At 43.7% G+C, this 22,647-nt stretch overlaps 1 protein-coding gene across 8 annotated transcripts in view; it reads right to left on the bottom strand.

The window, feature by feature from the left end:
• adgrl3.1 (adhesion G protein-coupled receptor L3.1) overlaps positions 1-22,647 on the bottom strand; it is a 133,630-nt gene that overhangs the window by 73,186 nt on the left and 37,797 nt on the right. For all 8 annotated transcript variants that reach the window (XM_079337861.1, XM_079337863.1, XM_079337864.1 and 5 more), the window contains exons 4-5: positions 19,928-20,141; positions 96-205 (exon numbers count right to left, since the gene is read on the bottom strand). In XM_079337861.1, coding sequence (XP_079193987.1) covers positions 96-205; positions 19,928-20,141 — 324 coding nt within the window. The remainder of the gene's footprint in view (positions 1-95; positions 206-19,927; positions 20,142-22,647) is intronic.

The raw sequence follows: 22,647 nt of genomic DNA, 5'->3' as shown, positions 1-22,647 counted from the left end.
ATGTCACAAAGGGAGAATCTCCAAACGGCCTGTGCCTAAGAGTATTCTTTATAACATGGGATCTTTAAAAAAAAAAAAAAAAAAAGGATACTTACTATATGGGACACACTCATATTGGACTTCCAGGTATTTGTAAGTGCCCGGGCAGGGGTCCGGGAAGACGTCAGGCCCAGCCACCACTGCACACTGGGTCCGGTTGTTGCATCTACATAAAGAAAGAGAGGGGCGTGTTAGCGGCGCATCCTGATACATCTCTGAAGAACACATGAGCCTGTCGTATGTGACGTGTTACGTAGAGTATTATGTTGACACATTCACCTCGACACTCGAGGGTCATGTGTGTTTAAGGAGACTGGAAAAAGAGCAGACAACATGCAATTAGTGGTGCACCTGGAGGGTACAACAATGAAACAATTGAAGGGGTTTGTACAAAAGGTGGTCCACAATGGCTTCTGAGCAGCTGTGTGTGTGTGTGTGAACTGTAGTTGAAACAATGACCCATAGCTTTAAGAGTATTTTGCCCCCAGAGAACATATAATTAATCTTAATCATCAGAGGGAAACTCTCCTGTGACCCACAAAAAGTAAGTCACTCTCTCTCGTATTAACAAAGGTTTTATAATGCAGCTCAACGGTAAATGGACTTGAGCTTGTGTAGCGCTCGACGTATAAAAGAGGACGTGGAAATGGAAACGAAAAACGCAGGAGTCTGTCACTACGATGACAGATGCTTTGCCTTCACATCGATGCTTTTCGTTTGAGTGGATGTTTGCACAGTGTCAATGAATGAGCGGTTAATACAGGCGAGCATAATAGAGTGTGGAGCAGCTCCGTTACGGGAACGACGCTCCAACGTTCACACATCACGCAGCTCAACACCCCAAAAATGTCATCTTCAGGAGTTCTGTGCGCAAGTGTGAAAACGCTGTGAATGACGATGTTGGCGTCTCAGATCAGTCGAGTGAACATGAGATGATTGTTTAACTTTAAATAATGGAAAAAAAATGTTTTGTAAAGTGATAGTTTGATATGTTCTTTGTAACTTGGCTGCTGTTTTCTTAACAGCGGAGCCAGGAGAGGGAGCTGATCACACCAGCGGGAGTGTGAGGAAGTAAGGTTTGGCAGTTGTGCTGCATGTAAAGAGCCTGAGCATTTCAAGTGGCGCTCACAGGTTAGTCCAGTTTCCAAAGATTTGACAACATATTCATCTTTTTTTTTTGCATTTTGCATTTTGCTGCATCAATATTCTGGTGCTTCTCTGCTGTTTAGCTGTTGTTCAAAGAAATACGTTTGAACAGAAACAACAAACGAGTGTGTGTAAAGAACAAACTAGCAAGCAGAAAAGAGTGAGAAGCAGCTTCACGACGTGTGTGAAGGTCATGAATGGTCGCTCACAGGATCCTCCATGTAAAAACCAATACCCTCATCCACTCGATCACAATGAATCTTCTTGAACATCACCTGCTGTGTCCACACGTCGTTTTCTCTAACACATCAGCTCATCCTGAAAACTCAGGGACATTTTCAGGAGTTTTGGAATAAGTGGGCTTTTTTCATCATTGAAAACGTCTGTGGTTTGAACTCTGTCAGACCTGCGGGGGGGCGCCCTCCTTTTCCTAAGTGGTCGCCCGCCTTGCCTGTTGATAAGCAGCAACTCAACAGACCGGCGTCCTATTCCTTTCACTTGAGCAGTGTAACTGTTTCCCAGATGTCGTGGTGCGCCTCCTTGATCTGCAGATCACTCAGCCCACAGTCCTTCAACTTTTGATTTAAGCTGCACAACTGGAGCGTGAATAAACTGTAGCAATGCTAAGAAACAGACTTAGCATCTATTAAGATAACTAATAGATGCAAATAGTTTCCTGAGAAATCATTACTGTGATCACCACGCTTATTCCGTAAATCCCTTAATGTGCTAGCATCAAGCTAACGAACAAAGATGTCTATCTGTGAGACATGACGCCCCACGTTCTTCTCCACTTTTTAAACCCTTTGTATGCATTTTTAAGCCATTAATGGATTGGACAGTCGAAGAGAGACAGGAAATGTCAGGAGAAGAGATTGGGGGGGGGGGGTTTCAGCAAAGGGCCAAGGCTGAATTTGAAACCCACAGCTGCTACGATGATTACTACAGCTCCTGTACATGTGGGGGGCGGAACATAACTGCTAAGCTAGCTGGTGCGTTTACTGTATGAAGGAGTGCAGCTCTCTAATAGCATTAAGATGCATACATGACATCAAGTTGTACGTGTTTAATTAAACATTCCCATGCAAGACCTCACAACCTAGAATGAATGGTGGGAGGTTTTGTGCAGCTCGTATATAATCGTGATGTATGCACGTAATAACAGAAAATGCCACCCAAGGTGAAGATCCACTTTATCTCAATGGTGCTTCCCAGTTTAAATACATGAATGCATTAAGGCGGATGAGAAATGGGATGAAGAACATGCGAGGAGAACAGGAAACTGAAGATCCATTTCTCTCCTTCGAATCCGAATATTTTCTTTCAATTAGTGCGACTGCTCTGTCGCTCCCTCTTCCCTCTCTGCGCACCTGTCAAACAGGTGACATTTACATTAACACATTCAGATTCTCCCATTGAGATATTTTTTAATGAGCATGCCAAAACCCCTCAAGTCTTTTTTTTTTTTCCTTACAGTTTCATTCAACAATTTGCATAATGAAATATGCATGAGAGCTAATTTAATGTTGGGTTTAATATTCACATATGACACAGAGGGCTAATGCAGTCAACACGTTCCTCTTCCTGTGACCTGTATGGGTGTCTGTCGCTGACCTGTGTGTCTCTGCATGGTCAAGTGATTTTTTTTCTTTAAAGGTTTAAATCCCTTCTGTGGGGCAATGTCTGTCATATTCTAATAACAATACCCGCCAGTCTTCTCTCCTCTCCTCCCTCCCTTCTTTTTTCTCGCCTCTGTGCTTTTTAATTTCTTGCCCCGGTGCCTTCATCATCGGTCACCTGTCATCAGTGCGAGTTGTGCACTTGGGGGCGGGGGGGGGGGGGGGGCGGGTGGAGACACAAACTGACACGATGCCACAACTTTGCACACAACACCCACCGTTGGATATGACTAGCTGGGTCACAGTGCCGAATCAGAGCCCAAAGTTGTGTTTCATGACCCCGCAAATTCGTTAAAAATAAAAAAATCAAACCCGTGCAACGTTCACAACATCACGGCAGATGAACACTGCTGATTTCAAGTGACCTGAGCACGTCATGCTGCCACGTTCGGGGGATGCAAACTAAAAACCTCTAGTTCTCCTCTTTTCATGACTAATGGACAATAAAAGTCTGACATCACCACAGGCCACGCCGTCGCCGTCACAGACGCCTCAGCACGAGCCTCGGTGCAGACGCTCAATCACAGATTTGTATTCTGACTATCAGCAGAAGCTCTCTGACACAGTGAGCACTGATAGAAGTGGTTAATGAAGGGTTAGTAACACTATACGTTTATTTTTAGAGTTGAAGATCTTCTGCATGAGTCCTGTTAAGCGTGCGGTCAAGGTTGAGGTCAAATGCTGGAACTGCAGCTTAGATCTGAACCTTTGTATCCATTTTTTTTTTATCAGAGCTCCAATGTGCATATTTTAAAGTACTGTTTTCAAAGATACTCTCTCCATGTTTCAAAAGCATCTCCACCATTGATCCTAGTTCGAGCAGGTTTCTGCTGCTGGAGCTTATTAGAAACATGCAGAGGCTTTTTAGCTCGGGTACAATCACTTCTATCTGAAGCAGTTCTATCGCTGCAGCACCTGTTGCTTTGATCCGATAACTGCTCTCATATCTGGCAAACAGAGGGGCGTCCAAAATGGCCGTGTGGAGGGGGCCCTTAAACAAATCCAGAGCATTCAGGAGCAGAATCTAAAGTTAGAAGGAGGAGATGCCAGAAACACATCATGTTTCCTTCATGTCTGATCATACAGTGAGGTCATTTCAGGATATAATTCAGTAGAAATCTTACAGATTATTCCTTTAACTTTATTGCGTTATTGTTTTTTCCTTAGTAAGTGATGTTCTTGTCTTGTCTTTTCTGTTTGTGTTTGGTCTCTTTGAAATTGTTTCTGTTAAGCACAAAGCTTATAGTGAGCGGTTGTGACGGCCTGCGATTGTGTGTGTGTGTGTGTGTGTGTGTGTGTGTGTGTGTGTGTGTGTGTGTCTGCAGGTTGCTGGTGGGCGGTGCTCCCTCGCACCTGGACAGCCCAGTCTCTCAGGTGTAGACTATTTAAGATGAGGATGTCTCATTCTCTCTCTCTCTCAGCCGTCGTCTGAGTCACAGCTTCACCACAGCTCTCTTAAATGGAGCCATGTTGGGCTGTGTTGAAGTATTTTTGGTGATAAACGTTTCCCCGTGGTTTTGTCAGAGCCGGGTCGTGACAGCGATGAGAGGAGAAGTGGGTTTAGAGTTCAAATCAGAAAATGGCTGAAAGACTCCAATGATAAAGAGTCTGATAGTTTGACATGTGAATTGACACACATAGAGCTGGTATACGTTCCTCATCTCGAAAATCCCATCACAAACCACTGAAAGAATAAAATAGCACAGTGCCCGTTTTTTCCCCTTAATAACGTTCAGCCCGACTGTGCACCATTAATTATTTCCACACGCAGACCTGTTAACACAAAGGCGAGCGTTATTCCTGAAGGGGAAAGGTGTGAAAAAAAAAAATATATATATATATATATATATCCATCTGACACAAAAAGACGCGAGTGAACTGGGCAATGAAACCACAAGACATCAAATAATGATTTCACAAAGCTAACAGAATGAATAAGTTACTGAGACATAATACATGTCAAAAAAAAAAAAAAAAAAGGCATGCAGGGAAACGACAGGGGAAGGAGGAGATGCAAACGTGTTGGAAGAGAACAAAAAGGGAGGAAAATGTAGGTTGTGCACTAGCTTTGGGGCACTATGTGAGCATTTATTTCTGCATTATGATACAGCAGAAAAAAAAGTCTGAACTATGGTGACTTCTCCAGCTCCGTCATAAAGCACTGGAGGTTATTGACTGGTGTTTTAAATAGAGGCGGCGACAGAGCAAAGATTTGACATCATCTCTTGTGTGCTCTCTCTCTCTCTCCTTCTCCTCTTGCCGCCTATTTCCATCTGTGCTACCTTTCTCTTCCTTTCTCCCCAAACTCCCTAAGCCCAGATAATAAACTAATTTCTTTCTCCGCCTTTGTCTTCATCCTTCCCACCAAAGAATTATTCCTCCTTCTTTGTCTCTCATTCCGCCTGCCTGTTTTTTCCTCCCCCCTGTCTGTTTATCTGTCTTAAACCCACTTAGCTGCAGTTTCCCAAGTCACACCCATATATATGTGGTAGGCCTCGCTTATTGCTGGCTCCTTTTCTCGCTGTCTCTGTCCTTTTCTTAATATCTTTCTCATCCCTGCCTCCCCCCCAGGGCGTCATCTCCAGCCTCCCTCTGTTTCTCCCTCCATCCTTCCTAAAGCCTCTGTGTGCTGACGTCACCGTTCCGTCTGAGCCAGTAGACTGAGTCAGATCCAAAAAAGACTCCCTGATGTCCCCAGCATCTCCATCCTTCCCCCCCCCCCCCCCTCTCTCTCTCTCTCTCTCTCTCTCTCCCTCTCTCTCTCTCCCCACCCCCACCTCTCTCTTTTCCTCTCATCCTGCTTTTCTAAAAATGATTTTCATGCAGGAGAACGAAACGCAGGAGCATCAGCACAAAAATTCACAATTCATGTCCTTTCTGCCCACCATGATGAATGCAGATGCAGAACATGCATACACCCCCCCCCCCCCCTCCCCCCTTCACACACACCTTTGGAACCTATTCCCTTTTTATCTGTATTTAACACCAGTATAGCTCCATCATTTTCCTGTTTGTTTTTCTCCATGTTGGCAGAAAAGCTCCCTTTTTTTTAATTAGCATGACCACATCAAAACAAGGCAGTGGCCTGGATACCGCCTTGCCTGCTGGCTTTCTTCCCTGCAACGTGCATCACACACACACATGCACACACACACACATGCACACACATACACACACACACACGCACACACAAGAGCACACGCTCAGACACACACACACACAAACAAACTCTTCTTCACTAACAAAGCTGAGCTGTGGCAGGCAGGCAGGCAGAGAGAAAGCTGCGATGCTGCAGCGGGTGCTGCTGTTGTTATTGTCTCTGATGTTTTTCACTTTGTTTGGCAGACCTCCCTTCACTTCGTCTCTGTCTCTCCGTCTTTCTCCCTCATATAAACATAACTGACTGACTCATGATTTGATGAGGCTGACAGAGTGTACGTGTGTGTGGATCCGTGTGTGCATATGTGCCGTCATATGTGTGTGTGTGTGTGTGTGTGTGTGTGTGTGTGTGCAGCAGATGCAAAGAGAAATATTTAATAAAAATATTTGCGCGTAATGAATGTGTGCATCTCTGCCTGCATGTGTCTGTGCGCTCCAGTGCAGATGTGTTGAAGAAGTATATAATTACAGAGCAAGTGAGAGCTGGGAACTAATCCTCATGAGTTGAAAGAGGTGTCTGAGAGTGAGTGACGCACAAAGCCTCGACACAGTCCTCTGGAATCAACGTTTGAATACAGTCGAACCGCTCCGCAAAACACCGTCTGAGTCATCGACAGCATTGTGCGAACATCCTTAACACATGCCAACTTTCTGAAACTGTGTCTGAGGGTGGCAAACACACACACACACACACACACACACACACACACACACACAGACACAGTGCACTCTGCGGCCTTTCTCTGATTTTAAAATCATTCTGCTACTTTCTACACATCCTGTAAATAAAGGCTTATTTTGTGTTTTTTTATTTGATAGGAAAGTGGAGAGAGTAGGAAGAAAGACTCGAACCCTGCTTGTGGGACTACAGCCTCTGTGTGTGTGTGTGTGTGTGTGTGTGTGTGTGTGTGTGTGTGTGTGTGTGTGTGAGGGCGCATCAGGTCACCTGAGCCTGCAGAGTGAACTTAGCCAAACGTTCCTCACTTCTGTGAGAGGTGTTGCATTTATCTCTGTGAGCATCTGCAAACTCATTTTTTAGTTAGCATTAAAAAAAAATGTTTTTTTTCCTCTTGAGGGGTCTGTCCATAATCCACAACAAATCCTCATCCACTTTAACAGTCTGGATTACCAACTAAATGTCTGTGATTCAAGGAAATCTACAGCTCCCATAAAGCACAGCAGGGAGGACCGTTAGTCCTGACAGCTTTGTTCCATCCACGTCCATAAAAGTCAATAAAGCGCTCTGCTTTCGTCCTTAAGTCAGCTCTCTATTAATATCTGCTTGCGGCGTTGAGTACTCCCAAGGTCTTCTGGGTAATGGTGTTTGTCAAAGGACAGAAAAGTAAGCATCAAAATAAGATTTTCAACGACTACTCTCTAAGAGCTTTGACCTTGATATTGTTTTTAAAAACGTGTCCAGTGAAGATATCTTTAAAAAAAAACTGCAGTGAAAAGAATCAAAACATCAAATAAATATTAAAAACATGAAACACAAATATAAATATGGACGTATTCGAAGTGACGTCATCCATTGGTTTCTGAAGAGATGTACACGTTTCCATAAATCTAGAAACAGACGACGAGCTGCAGTGATTTCAAAACATCCACCTGTCAGTCAAAGCAGCCAAAAGTCTAGTTGTGCAAATTGACGATCACCTCTTATTAGCTCAATAAAATCCAAACAGATGAGCAATAAAAAATAAAGCCCATGTTGAGTGTGATCCAATAAAGAAAGAGCTGTTGATACCAATCATTCTCATCCTTTAAACAGGCTTAAACATGTTCATTTCTGCGGTTAATATGGGACTTCATGTTGACTCCCTGCTGTTGGGAGAAAGCCTTAAGTGGACAATCGAGGAACAGCAGTCGTTAACACTTCTGCATTCAACATTGGTACACGATCGAAATGGATGAAAGATTTGTTCAACCTCTGAAACAAACGAAGAGGCCTCCACTGGTGAAATGTCTCCCTGGTTAATACAGAAGCCTCTTTATTTGAATGTCAGTTTATATTACTACTCACTCGACTAGTACAACTATTGATTTCATTAAAGGGAATAGTGAATGGGCAGACAGAGATTCTGAAAGCAGTTTGAAATACGCTCCGTCTTTGTATTTCTCTTTTTCTCACCACCAGCAGGAGCATCGATGATTCTGAATATTGAACACTCTGGCAGAGCTTCCTCTGAGAGCTGTGTATTGGTTGAAACATACAATATGGAATGATGGTGCGTGTGATGTCAACATGCAAGTTTTCTCAGCATTGTTCCCCAGAAGAGAGAAAGTTTGACTTCAGGCCGACGATGAAGACAAATGAATAATTCCTGAACTTGTTCTTGAATCTTCTCCGTTTGTTGATTACCTCCCACCAGGGTTCGTTTATACTAGTATAGTATAATATACCAATACACAGCGAGTATAGTATAGTACTACAGTTTACTACAGCATAGCATAGTATAGCATAGCGTAGCACAGTATAATAGACCAATACACAGCTAGTATAGTACAGTATACTACAGTATAGTTTACTACAGCATAGCATAGTATACTATAGCATAATATAGTATAGCATAGCATAGTAAAATATACCAATACACGGCTAGTACAGTATACTACAGCATAGCATAATATAATATAGCATAGCATAGTGTAGCATAGTATAGTATAACATACCAATACACAGCCAGTATAGTATACTACAGTATTGTTTACTATAGCATAGCATAGTATAGCGTAGCATAGCATAGTAGCAAAACAATACCAACACCTTGTTCAGTGCCACTGCAACTAGGGTTGCGAATGGATCAGTAAATTTTCAGGAACTTTTCATGGGAATTAACTGGAAATCTAATCAAATTGTATCATTTCCATGCATAAATAGAAACAATTTGTTTTGTCCTAAGCAGACATCCATGCAAAACAACATTTTAACCGTTTTAAATTTACAAAAACTACAAAAACACATTTGCAAAATTACCCCATAATACCCCCATAAAATCCCCTCAAGATAAAGTCAACAAAAGACTAAAGTGTCACAAAAGTATATGTTTAAAGATGTTGGTACACAGTTAAAATAGACAATTACAAAGTTAGATACAAAGGGCAGCAAAAGAATGAAGTGTCAGTGACAGAAGTAGTGAGTTGCAGAAGTAATAAAACAATGCACTTTTCACTAAAAGGTACCACGTGGGTGGACTTTGGGGGTCTGTTAAAATGATCGACAAACACGGATCCAAAACCAAAGATAAGTGGGAGTCGAAGTTTAGAAGAATTTCGTTTTTTCACGAGGAGGAGGAAAATGTTCATTTTAAGAAAACACAGCCTATGTTCGGACAAGATCTAAGAACTTGACATGTTGACAACCGTAACTTCCACAGCAACAGGACTGAACTCAACTTGACTACAGTTAGAAGAAGCACTGTACCGCTAATCCAAGTTATCCTTAAAAACAAACAAACCTCAAATTATTCCCAACGCTTGATTATTGAGTTAACAAGTTCGTCGCACATTTTGATTAATTAAAATGCCCAAACTGGGAAAAAGTGAAGCAGTGGGAGTTGAGCAGTTGGATGGAAAAGCATCAAACTGAAAGACAGTGGGTGAAAAAATAAAAAATAAAAAAAGGGAGCAAGGAGGGATGATTTCACGGGGCTCTTTATGTCCTGCGGGAGTTCAGGAAACCCATTTGAAAGCAGCCAGAGCGTAGTTACAGTATCTCGCTACAGGATATAAAGCTGTTAGGCTGACCATACTCTCCTCCTCCCTCACACACACACACACACACACACACACACACACACACACACACACACACACACACACACACACACACACAGCAAATATGAGATTCCACTGCCACTGGCCTCGCTTCTGCTTTATTAGCTCCCTGATGTGGTTATACACGCGCACACACACACACACACACATATATATATAGTATGCGAATGTTTGAAGATGGACAAATGGAGGGAGAGGAATTGATGTCCAACCAGAAGAAAAATAAAGCTGTGGAAGGATGTGGAGAAAACCGAGTAATAAGTAATTCAAAGGGATACAGAGATGTTGATTGACAGAGGGCAGAGAAAAGGAGCATGACACAGGTGTGTGTGTGTGTGTGTGTGTGTGTGTGTGTGTGTGTGTGTGTGTGTATATATGTCTACCATAGGGGTATTCTGAAGCATCACATTCTGTGCCAGCACCACAACACGCTTATAGAGAAATGACAGCTCCGTCTCTCTGTCTCCCACACACACACACACACACACACACACACACACACACACACACACACTCTTGTGTGGTCCCAGAATGCATTTCTGTCAGCTCTCGAGCAGCCTGTCAAACAAGCCACAGGTAAAATAATGTTGTTTTTCCTACTGGGAAAAAGCTCTGAAAAGTGTTACATTATTAATATTTGGCTGGAGGATGTCACTCTCTCCCATTCTCTGTGAGGAAGTCAACTTTCTTGTTTGACATACAACATGCGATATATAGTGTATAGCAGAAACTACTGTATAGATAGATAGATGTACTTTATTGATCCGTGAATGTATGCCATGCCGGTCTCCTCTTCAGCTCTGCAGGACTGTCATGGATGCACTTGGACAGCAGCATGACTCATCACGTCAAGCAGAGTCAGGTGAAGTTAGACAGGAGAGGAAATCTGCACAACAAATGTGCAATACCCGGTGATGTCAGCAAATGTGACGGATGATAAGATTACAAACATGGGGACAGTCTGTGACGTTGTTCAACTGTTTATGTGAAAACAAAAAAAAAAGATGAGTAGGAGAAGTTTTTTTTTTTTTTTAATGTAACTGCTGATCGCCGACGATCTCGCTTTAAAGATATTCAGACTGAACTTCAGGTGCTTTCCATCAGGAAGTTCGGACGAGATGGGACAGCTCTATCACTACATAATAGAACAATTCTGTCACGTCAGTTTAAAATGTTGAACTTGAAAACCTCACAGCTGCTTCCTGTTTGTATCTGAAACCAGCACAGCGTTCAAATACATTTATTATGTGAATTTATGTGAAATGTGTTCTTATGTGTCCGAATCGGATCAGAACTGAAGAAAGTCGATCGGTGCGTCTCTAATTTTAAAGCAGGTTCAGAATAAAACACTGTATAATTATCAACTGGAGCTACATTTGATGTAGGACGCTGGCTCCTTCGTCCTAATATAAACCTGTGTGTTTGGGATTTTAATCTTTTTTTAATAGGAGTCTATTTAAGGGAAGCACTTCATAATAATACTGTAGATCTTCAAACACGCACAGACACAAACACATTATGGTCTCTTCTCTTCTTTTTTTTTTTCACTGGCAGGCTCACAGCCAAGTACAGGTTTAAGCTCCGCCATCTCTCCACCTTCTCTCCTCCCCTCTCTTCTTCCCTTGGTTACCATGGCAACTTACACCTCGTCCGATTCCAGGACACACTCAGGGAGTCTTCCTCCTGCTTCCACCTAGCAACATTCCTGCGCTGACATCTCTGTGTTTTCATCGGTGTGTGTGCGTGCGCGTGTGTGTGTCTGTGCGTGCATGTGTGTGTGTGTGTGTGTGTGTGTGTGTGTGTGTGTGTGTGTGTGTGTGTGTGCACGCCTCCCTACGCGACACCTCTCTCTCCACAGTTTAATCCAAGACAACCTGCTAGCACAAACTCCAAATCCTCCTAAAAGCTAAGAGACGAGGAGCAGTTCAGACAGCTGGGTTGTCTCTCTTGGTTGGTGAAAGGCAGAGGAGCGTGTAAAACACCATCGCCGGCAAGAAGACGGAGGCACGCCACGCCGAGACGCTGTCATGTGGGATTTAGTCAGCCTCACCTCATGATGCACAAAAAGAGCAAGCTGTTGTTTGTATGCATGCATGTGCATGTGGGGGGGAGGGGAGTGGGGTCTTTTTGTCCTGGTCTGGTTTTGTGCTTCAATGTCAAAGTCAAAGTATGAAGTCAGACAGGAAGTCAGTCCTTGTCTACATGCTCGCTTGTCTGACGCTCTGACTCACATGCTAGTCTCTACAAGTGTCAGCGTTTGTGTGTGTGTGTGTGTGTGTGCCGTCTAGACCATTGTGAACCCTCCTCATGCAGCCCTGTAGCTTAGGTGCTCGGTGGAGCATGATAACTAAGGTTAGCAGACAGGAGACGAGGGCCACACAGTGCAAACTTTGACATGCTGAAACACACAGGTGTCAGCGGCGTACAGCTGTCACTCAGGGTGAACGGAGCTCCGAGCTCAGGGGACAATCAGAGGGTTTGTGTGATGTCACGTTGATTTACCAAATATTCTTTGTGTGCACACAAGATAATCAGGCAGATTTTGGGCTTCATGACTCCAAATGGAAATGTGTAATCATTTCGATCCACTATATCCTGTTGAGTGTGGGAACCACGCCGGGCACGCTCTCTGTGGACTGACACATCGGGAAAAAAATGCTTGAGAAGCTGAGTGAGGATGGAAGAATTAAAAAATGAAAAAAAAACTGAAAATTAAAAAACACAGCAGATCCATTTGTACTCGCCTCCAGCTCACTGTGTGACACACAGACCTCGTTCGCTCATTTAGAATTTGTGAATTTTCATTTAATGAGCGCCCATTCTTTTCTCTCTTTTTCTGTTTTTGTTTTAAGCGTCAGGACTCTGGAAGTTTGTGAATGGAATCTGCTTGGTGTTTTGATCGTATCATCGATCCCCGCGCTACAAGAACAAAACCATTAAATCTATCCATATCGGTCATCATGTGTGGGATCGCTCACATTCTGGACATCTGATGGGATTTTAAAAATCGTTAAGTGTATGCCAGGCTTCAGGACTGATGTGATGGCAGAAGAAATAAAAACATTTTCTATGTGTTTGAATAATTTTCTCATATTATATAAATGCATATGAACATATTATTGTGTGTGTGCGTGCATTTGTGTGTGCGTGTGTGCTTGAGTGTGTACAAATGTGTGTGTGTGGGTCCTAATTACCGCACCGAGCAAAGGGTGACAGTTGGGCCCTCGGGGTGCTGCAGGGCATCTCCTGTAACTCCGGCGACTATACGAGGATGGCAGCGCGCATCAACAGACACACATATGCGCACACCTACACACACGCCCACACACACCACATACACACGCATTAAGTGGGACATTTCCTGAAATGACCTGATTCAATGAGAAGCAGAATGCTTAATGGAGAGAGGAGAGAGGAACAGAGACAGAAAGAAAAAAAGATAGATGGCTCTAATACGGACATATCATTGTTATAAATATCCACGAGGCTACCGCTGCAAAACATTACACACACACACACACACACACACACACACACACACGTTAATAATGTTTTTGCACTTAGTCACCGGGCTGGAATTCTCATCAACAATTTAAGATTAATCTGATGATAAGATTAGTTCTCTCTCCGTCTGTGTTTACGAAGATTGGTGAGATTCAAATGGAGGAGACGGATGAGGAGCAGGTAAGCCTGATCTATAAAAAAAAAGACTGTATAGCATAGCTGACTGGTTACACAGTGCTGGGCTGCAGCACCAGATTGCAGTCCATGATTCAACTGCTTTTCTATAATTCACAGAGTCAAAGGCAAAGAACTTCAGAGGTTTCTTTCCAGTCTCCAGCCTGAATGGTTCAAACGTGCTGGTGCACACATGCACGCGAGCTATAGCACACGACGGTGCTCCGCTGTACGCGTTCACACTCGCACACACGGTGATGTGTTCGCAGGCTTGCACAGGAGCGCGGCGCTTTGAGGGCTGAGACCTGGTTATAAAGAGACAGGCTGCCAGGAGAAGTTGACAAAGCCTTGGAACGGCTGGGCGACTCTCTCGCTGTCTCTGTCTGAGTGTGTGATGGTGAATGTAAAGAACAGAGTGTTCCAACATGCATGCATGGGCGATGAAGAGAAGCACCCAGGTCCAGTGCCGATGTGTCCCCCCCCCCCCCCGCCCTCCCCCTCGGGGCCTCTGAAGTTTTGATCTTCAGACTTGGAGTTCCTGCCGAGCCTTCGACTAATGTTAGACTTGGTAAAACAAAAATGTCTCTTACGACTAACAGAAAAGTCCAAAGGTGAGAAAACTCTCATTTGGTTTGCCAAGTGTGGCTAACGTTAGCACTGATACTGCATCCAGCCCTCGGTAATCCCTGCAGGTTAACATCCTCATGCTAGTACTGAAGGTCACATATTCTGCAGAATGCCCTTCACCTTGTGGTTCTAACTCTAGTCCATCTACAAACCCCCCAGTGATGAGAAGAGTCCATAATCTCCTATAAGATTCATCCTGGTCCAGCATCTAAAAAACATTTATAATTGACTAATTTCACCAATTATTTATTTTGGTGCAGACGAGATGATGTGACTGACAGCAGTTCTACGCTAACTCTGGTGCAATGCATCAAATGGCAGCGTTTATACTGCATGTTCGAGATGGTTTCATCACAGATCAAGTCTTGTGAATGCGATATATAGTGTATACATGTGAATACATAATACACACTGTGAAATAGAGGACACAGGTTGAGCTCCAGGACGTGCTGCATTTTCTGTCTTAACCCACTTTTCCCCTGAGCAGCAGTAAGACAGGAGCGATAAAACCCAAACAGATGGTGAGGGAGAAAGAATAAGTGACAGTGAGGGTGAGAAGAAGGGGGTGAGAAGCAATTTGAAGAAGTGGGAGGTAAAAAAAAAAAACAACAAAAAAAACAGGATATGGAGTGACAAAAATGGTGATATTAAGAAAGTGTCAGGAATAAGAGATGAAGTATGTTATTTGACACTTAAAAAAAAAGCATGGGAGAGAAGGGGAGCAGAAAAGAAGGAGAACAACTGCACACCCGTGTATTTCTTGTTGAAGTGGTTTCCCTTTGTGTCCGGGGGACTTTAAAAAAGATACAAAAGAGGAGAGAGCAATAGATGTGAGGATAGGAAGAAGGGCAAACAAGGTGACGAGGTGGGACAGGCGGGTATAGAGGTGTCAGGGGGGAAAGTCTGTTTGAAGTCCAGAAGTAATTTTCTTGCACGGTTGCTGTGGCACAGGGAGCAAAACAGAGCTTGTGTGCCTTTGTGCGACGTCTACACATTCTTCAGTGTCCACGCTGGCAGCTTCAAGTGCTTGTATGCATGTGTGCTGGTTTGAGGGGGAGAGTGCACTGAAAGGTACTCCATCCTTGAAGCACTCAAGTATCAGTGAGGGACAAGGAGTGCATTGTGAAGCGTCTCCGTCGAAGCCATCAAGTCACTTTTATGTCGACGGATCGCTCAAACTCGCCGGCATTCCACCATTTTGGCTCGTGGCTCCTCGACTCTGGGCAGAACTGAATTAAACACAAAGTTCCCAGTGCTTCTGATGCCCTGATATAACTCTCTCCAGCGACACAGGACCACACCCTGCTGCAGCCAACAGGGCCGTTTGAATAATACAATACATACTGGCAATTCAAGGCTGGATATTTTGGATATGAGTGTGGCGGGGTGAAGTGGTTCCAACTCTCAGGCAGTAACAGAGGCAACTAAAGGGAAGACGTTGGTGATGAGTGTACTGCTGTCTGTGAGCTGTCATTTTGAATTCATTAAGCCTTAGAGTTATTCATAGACTTGCGTTACTATAGGTGTGTGTGGCTGACTGACAGGTGGGTGTGGTAAAAAGCTGTTTGTCAGGAAACATAAGGCCCATCACAGCTCCACCACTTTGCCGAGTTTGAGAACAAATTGCCACCACCATCGATGGGCTTTTAAAATCCTTGTATTATTATTATTGCTAAATTGCAATGACTAAACTGGAGCACAAACGGTGAATCGACCAGTTAATAATATCAGATCTGATATTAGCAAATCCAGTGACTATTGGTATCGACTACTACAGCTGGATAATCTTTACAGATAAACACCATTTATATGAAGCCTTAGTGCAGCCGAGAGAAGTAAAAAGCTAACGTTATGCTACAAGCTAACGACACCGCGGTCGATTGATTTTGACGTTACGACTGTTATGCTTCATCGATCTACTCAGCGGTTTTGACAAGCTAGCTAAACCGTAGCGTAATAAGTTGTTTATGAAACTAATATTTGCAAAAGCATGGAAAAACATGACTCAAGGCTGAGAGGAGGATCAGTGAGAGACTTCCCAGCGTGACGACGTTTGATGTCTCCATGACAACCACTGTAGTCTCATTTACACACTTGTTAGCAACCGCCACTTAGCTAACGTAGTTTATCTCGTCTCACGAAACGTCAACATCTCTGACGCTTGTTTTAAGCACAGACCTGATTTCATTCAATGCCATTCTGTATTTATCTCTACACATTTCAGTCCATATCGGTCAGGTCTTAGTGTAAACAGATGACGTCACTGATACTGATTTCTTTAAAGAAAACTAAACTGAGTGCAGTGGAGAATACTTTTGTTCAAGGGATGAAACTAATAAAACAATTTAAATCACAAACGTGTTGATTTTTTGTTTTTTACTCAAAAAAAAAGAAAAACTCAAACTCCCACAGACCTTCAAACGAAGACGGCTCGGTAGCCATTTTAGGAAAGAGGCATTTTAGTTGAAAACATGATAAAGAGGAGTGAGTCATTGAACTGGGGCCAGGATATCGCTAAAACAGATTAAGCGTAACTTTCATGGCCACGGCTTTGTTTCCCCTTCAACCCAGCGTATCCCAATGGGGAGATAATCTGGGAAATGCAGCGATATCAGGTCCTCTCTAGGTTGCCTGAGAAGCCTTGTGAGACCCTCTGGAGATGTGAGGCTTTGATATCAAGACCAATTATGTGGTATGGGCGTGCACACGCGTACACACACACACACATTCCTTGGCCTTGGAGAGTGGTATAGAGGAAAACAAAGAGAGAATGTGATACTGAGGAAACACTGGGCAGGCGGAACATGCTCTGATTTTTATCAGCCGGTCGAGCGGGGCCTGAAAACCAGAGAGGATACAGACATAGAGGGAGTGACAGAGTGGAAACCAGACGAGCTGAAACAGACTGAAGACAGTGGCTGTGCAAGTTTGGGAAAGAGCCAAAAGCACACACTGTGAAATGTGCAAAATGTGCAAAAGGGAAAACCCAATCCAGCCTTCAACACACACATTAGAGCACAAACACATTAGCTTTGAGCATGAGCACACGGTCGAAGATTCCCTGTGTGCATTTGGGTGTAACACTGGTGTAACAAAAAAACACAACAGTCTGCTTGCACGAGCGTAGCTAGCTGCATTAGTACAGTACTATACTCACAGACACACACACGGAGGCTCACTTATGGCTCCTTGTAACTCATACACACAGATATATATGTGATAAACAGTTGTTTCCGGTCTGAGTCACCTCCACTGAGGATCGCTTAAGATTAAGTTTGGCCTCTGGCTCTGCTAATTGCAGCTTAAAGTCTGGTGTAGCCCCTGGGCAGTCGATGCTGTGTGTGGCACATGCTGTGTGTTTCTGTGTGTGTTTGTGTTTGTGTGTGTGTGTGTTTCTGTGTGTTTGTGTTTCTGTGTGTGTGTGATGTATAAATTATGGATGGCAAGGACTGTAGGAGGAGAGTGGCCACACAAGCTGCAGCTGCCAGAGCGAGTGGAGAACTCGCGCCAGGCCAAAGCAATCGCAATCAGAGCACCGCCGCATGACACAGGCAGGTGTTTTGATAGAGAGATAGGAGAGAGAGAGAGAGAGAGAGAGAGAGAGAGAGAGAGAGAGAGAGAGAGAGAGAGGAGAGAGGGAGAGAGGGAGAGGGAGAGGGAGAGGGAGAGGGAGAGGGAGAGAGGGAGAGGGAGAGGGAGAGAGAGAGAGAGAGAGAGGGAGAGGGAGAGGGAGAGAGAGAGAGAGAGAGAGAGAGAGAGAGAGATGACAGTAATATTTAGAGAGTGGAGAAAAAAAAAAGATGAGAGGAGAAATAATGGGACAGCAGGAAAGAGTGCTCAAAGTCAGAGGAACACGTGATCTGAAAAACTGAGACACTAACGGTGACTTTAATGAATTATTTATACCCAGACGTTCTCATTACACACAGCTTCCCCCCCCCCCCCCCCGTTTGCTATTTTAGTTTCTGCTATTATTTTTCAGTAAGTTCTTATTATCATACCTGCCCATTACGGTGTAAACAGTGGTGTAAAAACACACACACACACACACACACACACACACACACACACACACACACACACACACACACACACAGACGGACATGTCGACAACTACATGAACAACAACTACACAAATTAAAGACTACTCCCTCAACCAGGACAAAAGAAAAAAAAACCTCAAACCAAAGAAGTGTTATCTTTGTTCACCGAGAACAAAACACTTGTGACACTCGAGCAGTAAATTAAAACAGCGCTCCATCTTCTGTTCCAACTTCTACTTGAAATCTGACACTGCAATTATTGAGGCCTGTACACAACACAACTCTAAAATCACAGGAACATGTTCCAACAAGCTCGAATGAACGAACTGTACCACAGCTCTACAGCCTCCCATATAACATCAGTCGAGCTCAGTTTAAGAAATCCATGCCTGTGTGTTTCAAGATCCCCCCCCCCCCCCCACACACACACACACACACACACTCCTTCAAAATGTCTCGAAAAACATCAGGACAGGCTGCTCCTGAAATCTCATGTTCTCATGTACACAGCAGGCAGAGTTTGTGCCTTTATATCACTGCTACATGTAGGAGTAGTCATAATATCAGTGACTGATACTGCAGAGCAAAACATGAGGATGAAGCAGCTTCAATCAGTGCGCGGAGATCAGGCCGGCTGTCGATCCGTTGGGCGTGATGAGCATGATTTTGAAAGTAGCATTCCCTCAGTGCTCCGTCTGCACCTCGTCCCCTCCACTCTCTGCTCCCTCTAAAGCCACGCCCCCTCACTTACACGCACAAGAAGCGGACCTCAGCTCATCGCTTGAACTGTGTAGAAACTACGTCGTTTCGTTGTTTCATTCAGCGGTAAGTAAACACTGAACTTTATCATAACACATGTGTAAAACAAGCTGGAGTTTTTTACAAGTGCAGGGAGACAGGGAGGCTGTGATTGGTTGATCAGATTGGTACCTCGTGGCAGACATTGGTCGATGTTTTTACAGGCTTACAAACTGCTACAGATGACGGATTTTCTTTGGTCTTTTTTCGGAGCACACGAGTTATCAATTTCCGTCACGACCTAAAGATGATTTCAACCAAAATTTCAAAAAAGCATGTCTGAAGGAAATGACCAATCATGTCTCTAAATGTAAAAAAAAAAAAAAACTAAAATCATGTTACGATGTCTAATGATGAAGTTTTGGACATTCATTGAAGATGAATGAGTCACTGCGCTCCTATTGGCTCTAAGCTGATCACACCGGCCAGCTGTAGAGGGAGTGCAACTTCAGAACATTAACGGAAAAGGATGGGCAATTGTGTAACACATTTGATGAAATATAAATCAGGACAAATGATAAGAGCAGGGGTGGGCTCACACTTCAGACTAGATTTTCACATCATCTTTTCCTCTTTTTTTTTTCCATTTCACTGAATCAGCCAGGTATGCTGCAGTTTTATGGTGAGTCTCTGCTGCTCCTCTTTATTTCTGCCAAAGCTATAAAAGTGGGTCAACGTGTGAGGGATGGAGATCTTGGCATCGGTATTTCACCATGAAGAATAATAAAAGAGAGACTACTCATACTGTAACTGGGATTTTCTGAGGCTGAAGAATGCCTCTCTCTTCACTGAAAACATCCGAAGTTCAGCTTTTAACCTCGTGAATATTCTCACCAAAGCGTTCTGTGTCGAGGATGTGATGTCAAAGTGCAGAGTAAATGATTTGACTGTGGCTCAGCAGTTTTTTATAAAAAGGAGACACGTGGAGTGAGACATATTCGACACATAGCGTCATCGTTTTTTGTTTCTCCGTGCACTAACCTGAGGGACATGATCTTGTATGCGTCAGGGAGGTAGCACCGTGTGTTCTCCATCTGGGCCGGGTCCGAGTCGCAGATCTTGTCATCGGTGCGGCCGTAGTTGGCGCTCTCGATCATGATGACGTCGGTGCCTGGGCAGCGCAGCTCGATAGGATAGGACTCACAGGAGAGCTCCCTGCGCACCACCGCCATCGGGATGGGGGCGCGGCCGTACACTGGACACAAAAAGAGCACAAACACTGGTGAGAAGATAAGGCTTAGCATGCCGCCCTCCTTTCTACTCCGACGCCAGACAATTTCATACGGCTGTCATGAAGTAAGCGCAATGGCGGCCTAATTGTGCTCAACTCAAAAATGCATTTGTACCCTTGTCAAAAGGACTAATTATCCACGCAGTTAGAAAACAAAAGAATCACAGAATATTTTTCATAAGGGCATGTCCACTGTTGCAAGTGAACTCGCTTGGTAATTACTGTTTTGCAGTGAGCAGTTTTAGACATCATTCTAGATAGAAAGTAATTGCCTGGCAACTTCAACAAGCATTTAGTGCTGCAAGATTATTAGAAGATGGCGATGCCTAATTATGCGCGGAAGTTGCAAATTTGATGCATACATCCGCTCTCATTGTACCGAGATGAGAAACATGTCATTAATTCTAATAAGATGAAGCCTCGTGGATGATGAAATACCTGCAAGACGTAACAGCGATCAAGTTGCTTTTGTCTAAATAAGTCTGGATGTCCAATTAGGTCAACGTCTGGTAATGGTATAGACTGCAGGGCAATCTTCAAAAGGGGGGGGAAAGGAAGCAGGGGAGATACAGGGATGTGAGCTCTACTTCTCTGATGCTATTAGCTTCTTGCAGCAGACCTGTCATCACACTTCAGACAAACGCTCGCGTCAAATCAAAAGACAAAAAAAAAGGAAACAAGGACAAAGATGTCGTTATGGCTGCTTCACTTCCATCCAGTCAACAGTGCTGCCGGAAATCAACACAGCTTTTATTGTTTTAAAGTGATGACTGACATCTGTGCTTTCTGATGTGACAAACGTTAATGCATGAGGTGAGAACAGTTTATGAGGAGTACCCACTCTCCCCCCCACAAACCCTGGTCTGAGAGGTCACATTTAGGAACAAGAAAAAAGGGGTCTGACTGTTCTGATGGAAAAAGAGAAAAAAGATGAAAGCACACCTTATTTTTTAGCATTTTGGATTGTTTGTTTTTTTGTACTGTATTGTTTTCCCTGTCATGCCGACTTCTGTCTTATTGAGGGATCAAGTGACACCAAGCAGAATGTTCACTGTTCAGAAAAGTGCATGACTTTGGTTGTATTTCCAGTTTATGTTATCGGTTTGTCATCCTAGGAGGGATTTAAATGGAGCGTGGTTACAAAACAAGTACTGACAAGTATCCATTCATCTACTGTCTTTTATTCATGAGGCTCAATTGGTAGAGTCGGTCGTCTCTTAACCAGAAGGTCAGGGGTTCGATACCCCAGCTTCTGCAGCCAAGTCAGATGTGTCCATGACAACCCTAATATGCATTCACAAGCTGCGCTGTTTCTTTAAGAGACAAGGCTCTCAGTTCCAAATACAAAGAATCTTCTAGGGAATCAAACGTTCACTCAGCTCCCAGTCCGACACGCAGCTCTGTTTTTGTTTTTTGTTTTTTCTCAGGGTTTTTGGTCAGGTTTCGATTCCGACAGCCTGGATTGTCGGAGTATTTTTTCTGTATTCCAGTTTTAGGATTTTAGGCAGAATTCATTGAGAAAAGCAATGCATGGAAGCGACTGCAGTTGTAAAGTAATGCATGGTAGCGACTGCAGTTGTAAAGTAATGCATGGTAGCGACTGCAGTTGTAAAGTAATGCATGGAAGCTACTGCAGTTGTAAAGTAATGCATGGTAGCGACTGCAGTTGTAAAGTAATGCATGGTAGCGACTGCAGTTGTAAAGCAATGCATGGAAGCTACTGCAGTTGTAAAGTAATGCATGGTAGCTACTGCAGTTGTAAAGCAATGCATGGTAGCTACTGCAGTTGTAAAGTAATGCATGGTAGCAACTGCAGTTGTAAAGCAATGCATGGTAGCTACTGCAGTTGTAAAGCAATGCATGGAAGCTACTGCAGTTGTAAAGTAATGCATGGTAGCTACTGCAGTTGTAAAGTAATGCATGGTAGCTACTGCAGTTGTAAAGCAATGCATGGTAGCTACTGCAGTTGTAAAGTAATGCATGGTAGCGACTGCAGTTGTAAAGCAATGCATGGTAGCTACTGCAGTTGTAAAGTAATGCATGGTAGCTACTGCAGTTGTAAAGTAATGCATGGTAGCGACTGCAGTTGTAAAGCAATGCATGGTAGCTACTGCAGTTGTAAAGTAATGCATGGTAGCTACTGCAGTTGTAAAGTATTGCATGGTAGCGACTGCAGTTGTAAAGCAATGCATGGTAGCTACTGCAGTTGTAAAGTAATGCATGGTAGCTACTGCAGTTGTAAAGTAATGCATGGTAGCGACTGCAGTTGTAAAGTAATGCATGGTAGCGACTGCAGTTGTAAAGCAATGCATGGAAGCTACTGCAGTTGTAAAGTAATGCATGGTAGCTACTGCAGTTGTAAAGCAATGCATGGTAGCTACTGCAGTTGTAAAGTAATGCATGGTAGCAACTGCAGTTGTAAAGCAATGCATGGTAGCTACTGCAGTTGTAAAGCAATGCATGGAAGCTA

This window comes from Symphodus melops (assembly GCF_947650265.1).
Source record: "Symphodus melops genome assembly, chromosome: 2".
NCBI classification, from domain to species: Eukaryota; Metazoa; Chordata; class Actinopteri; order Labriformes; family Labridae; genus Symphodus; species Symphodus melops.
Note: the sequence above shows the minus strand (reverse complement) of the source record. Positions and strands in the feature narration are given on the sequence as shown.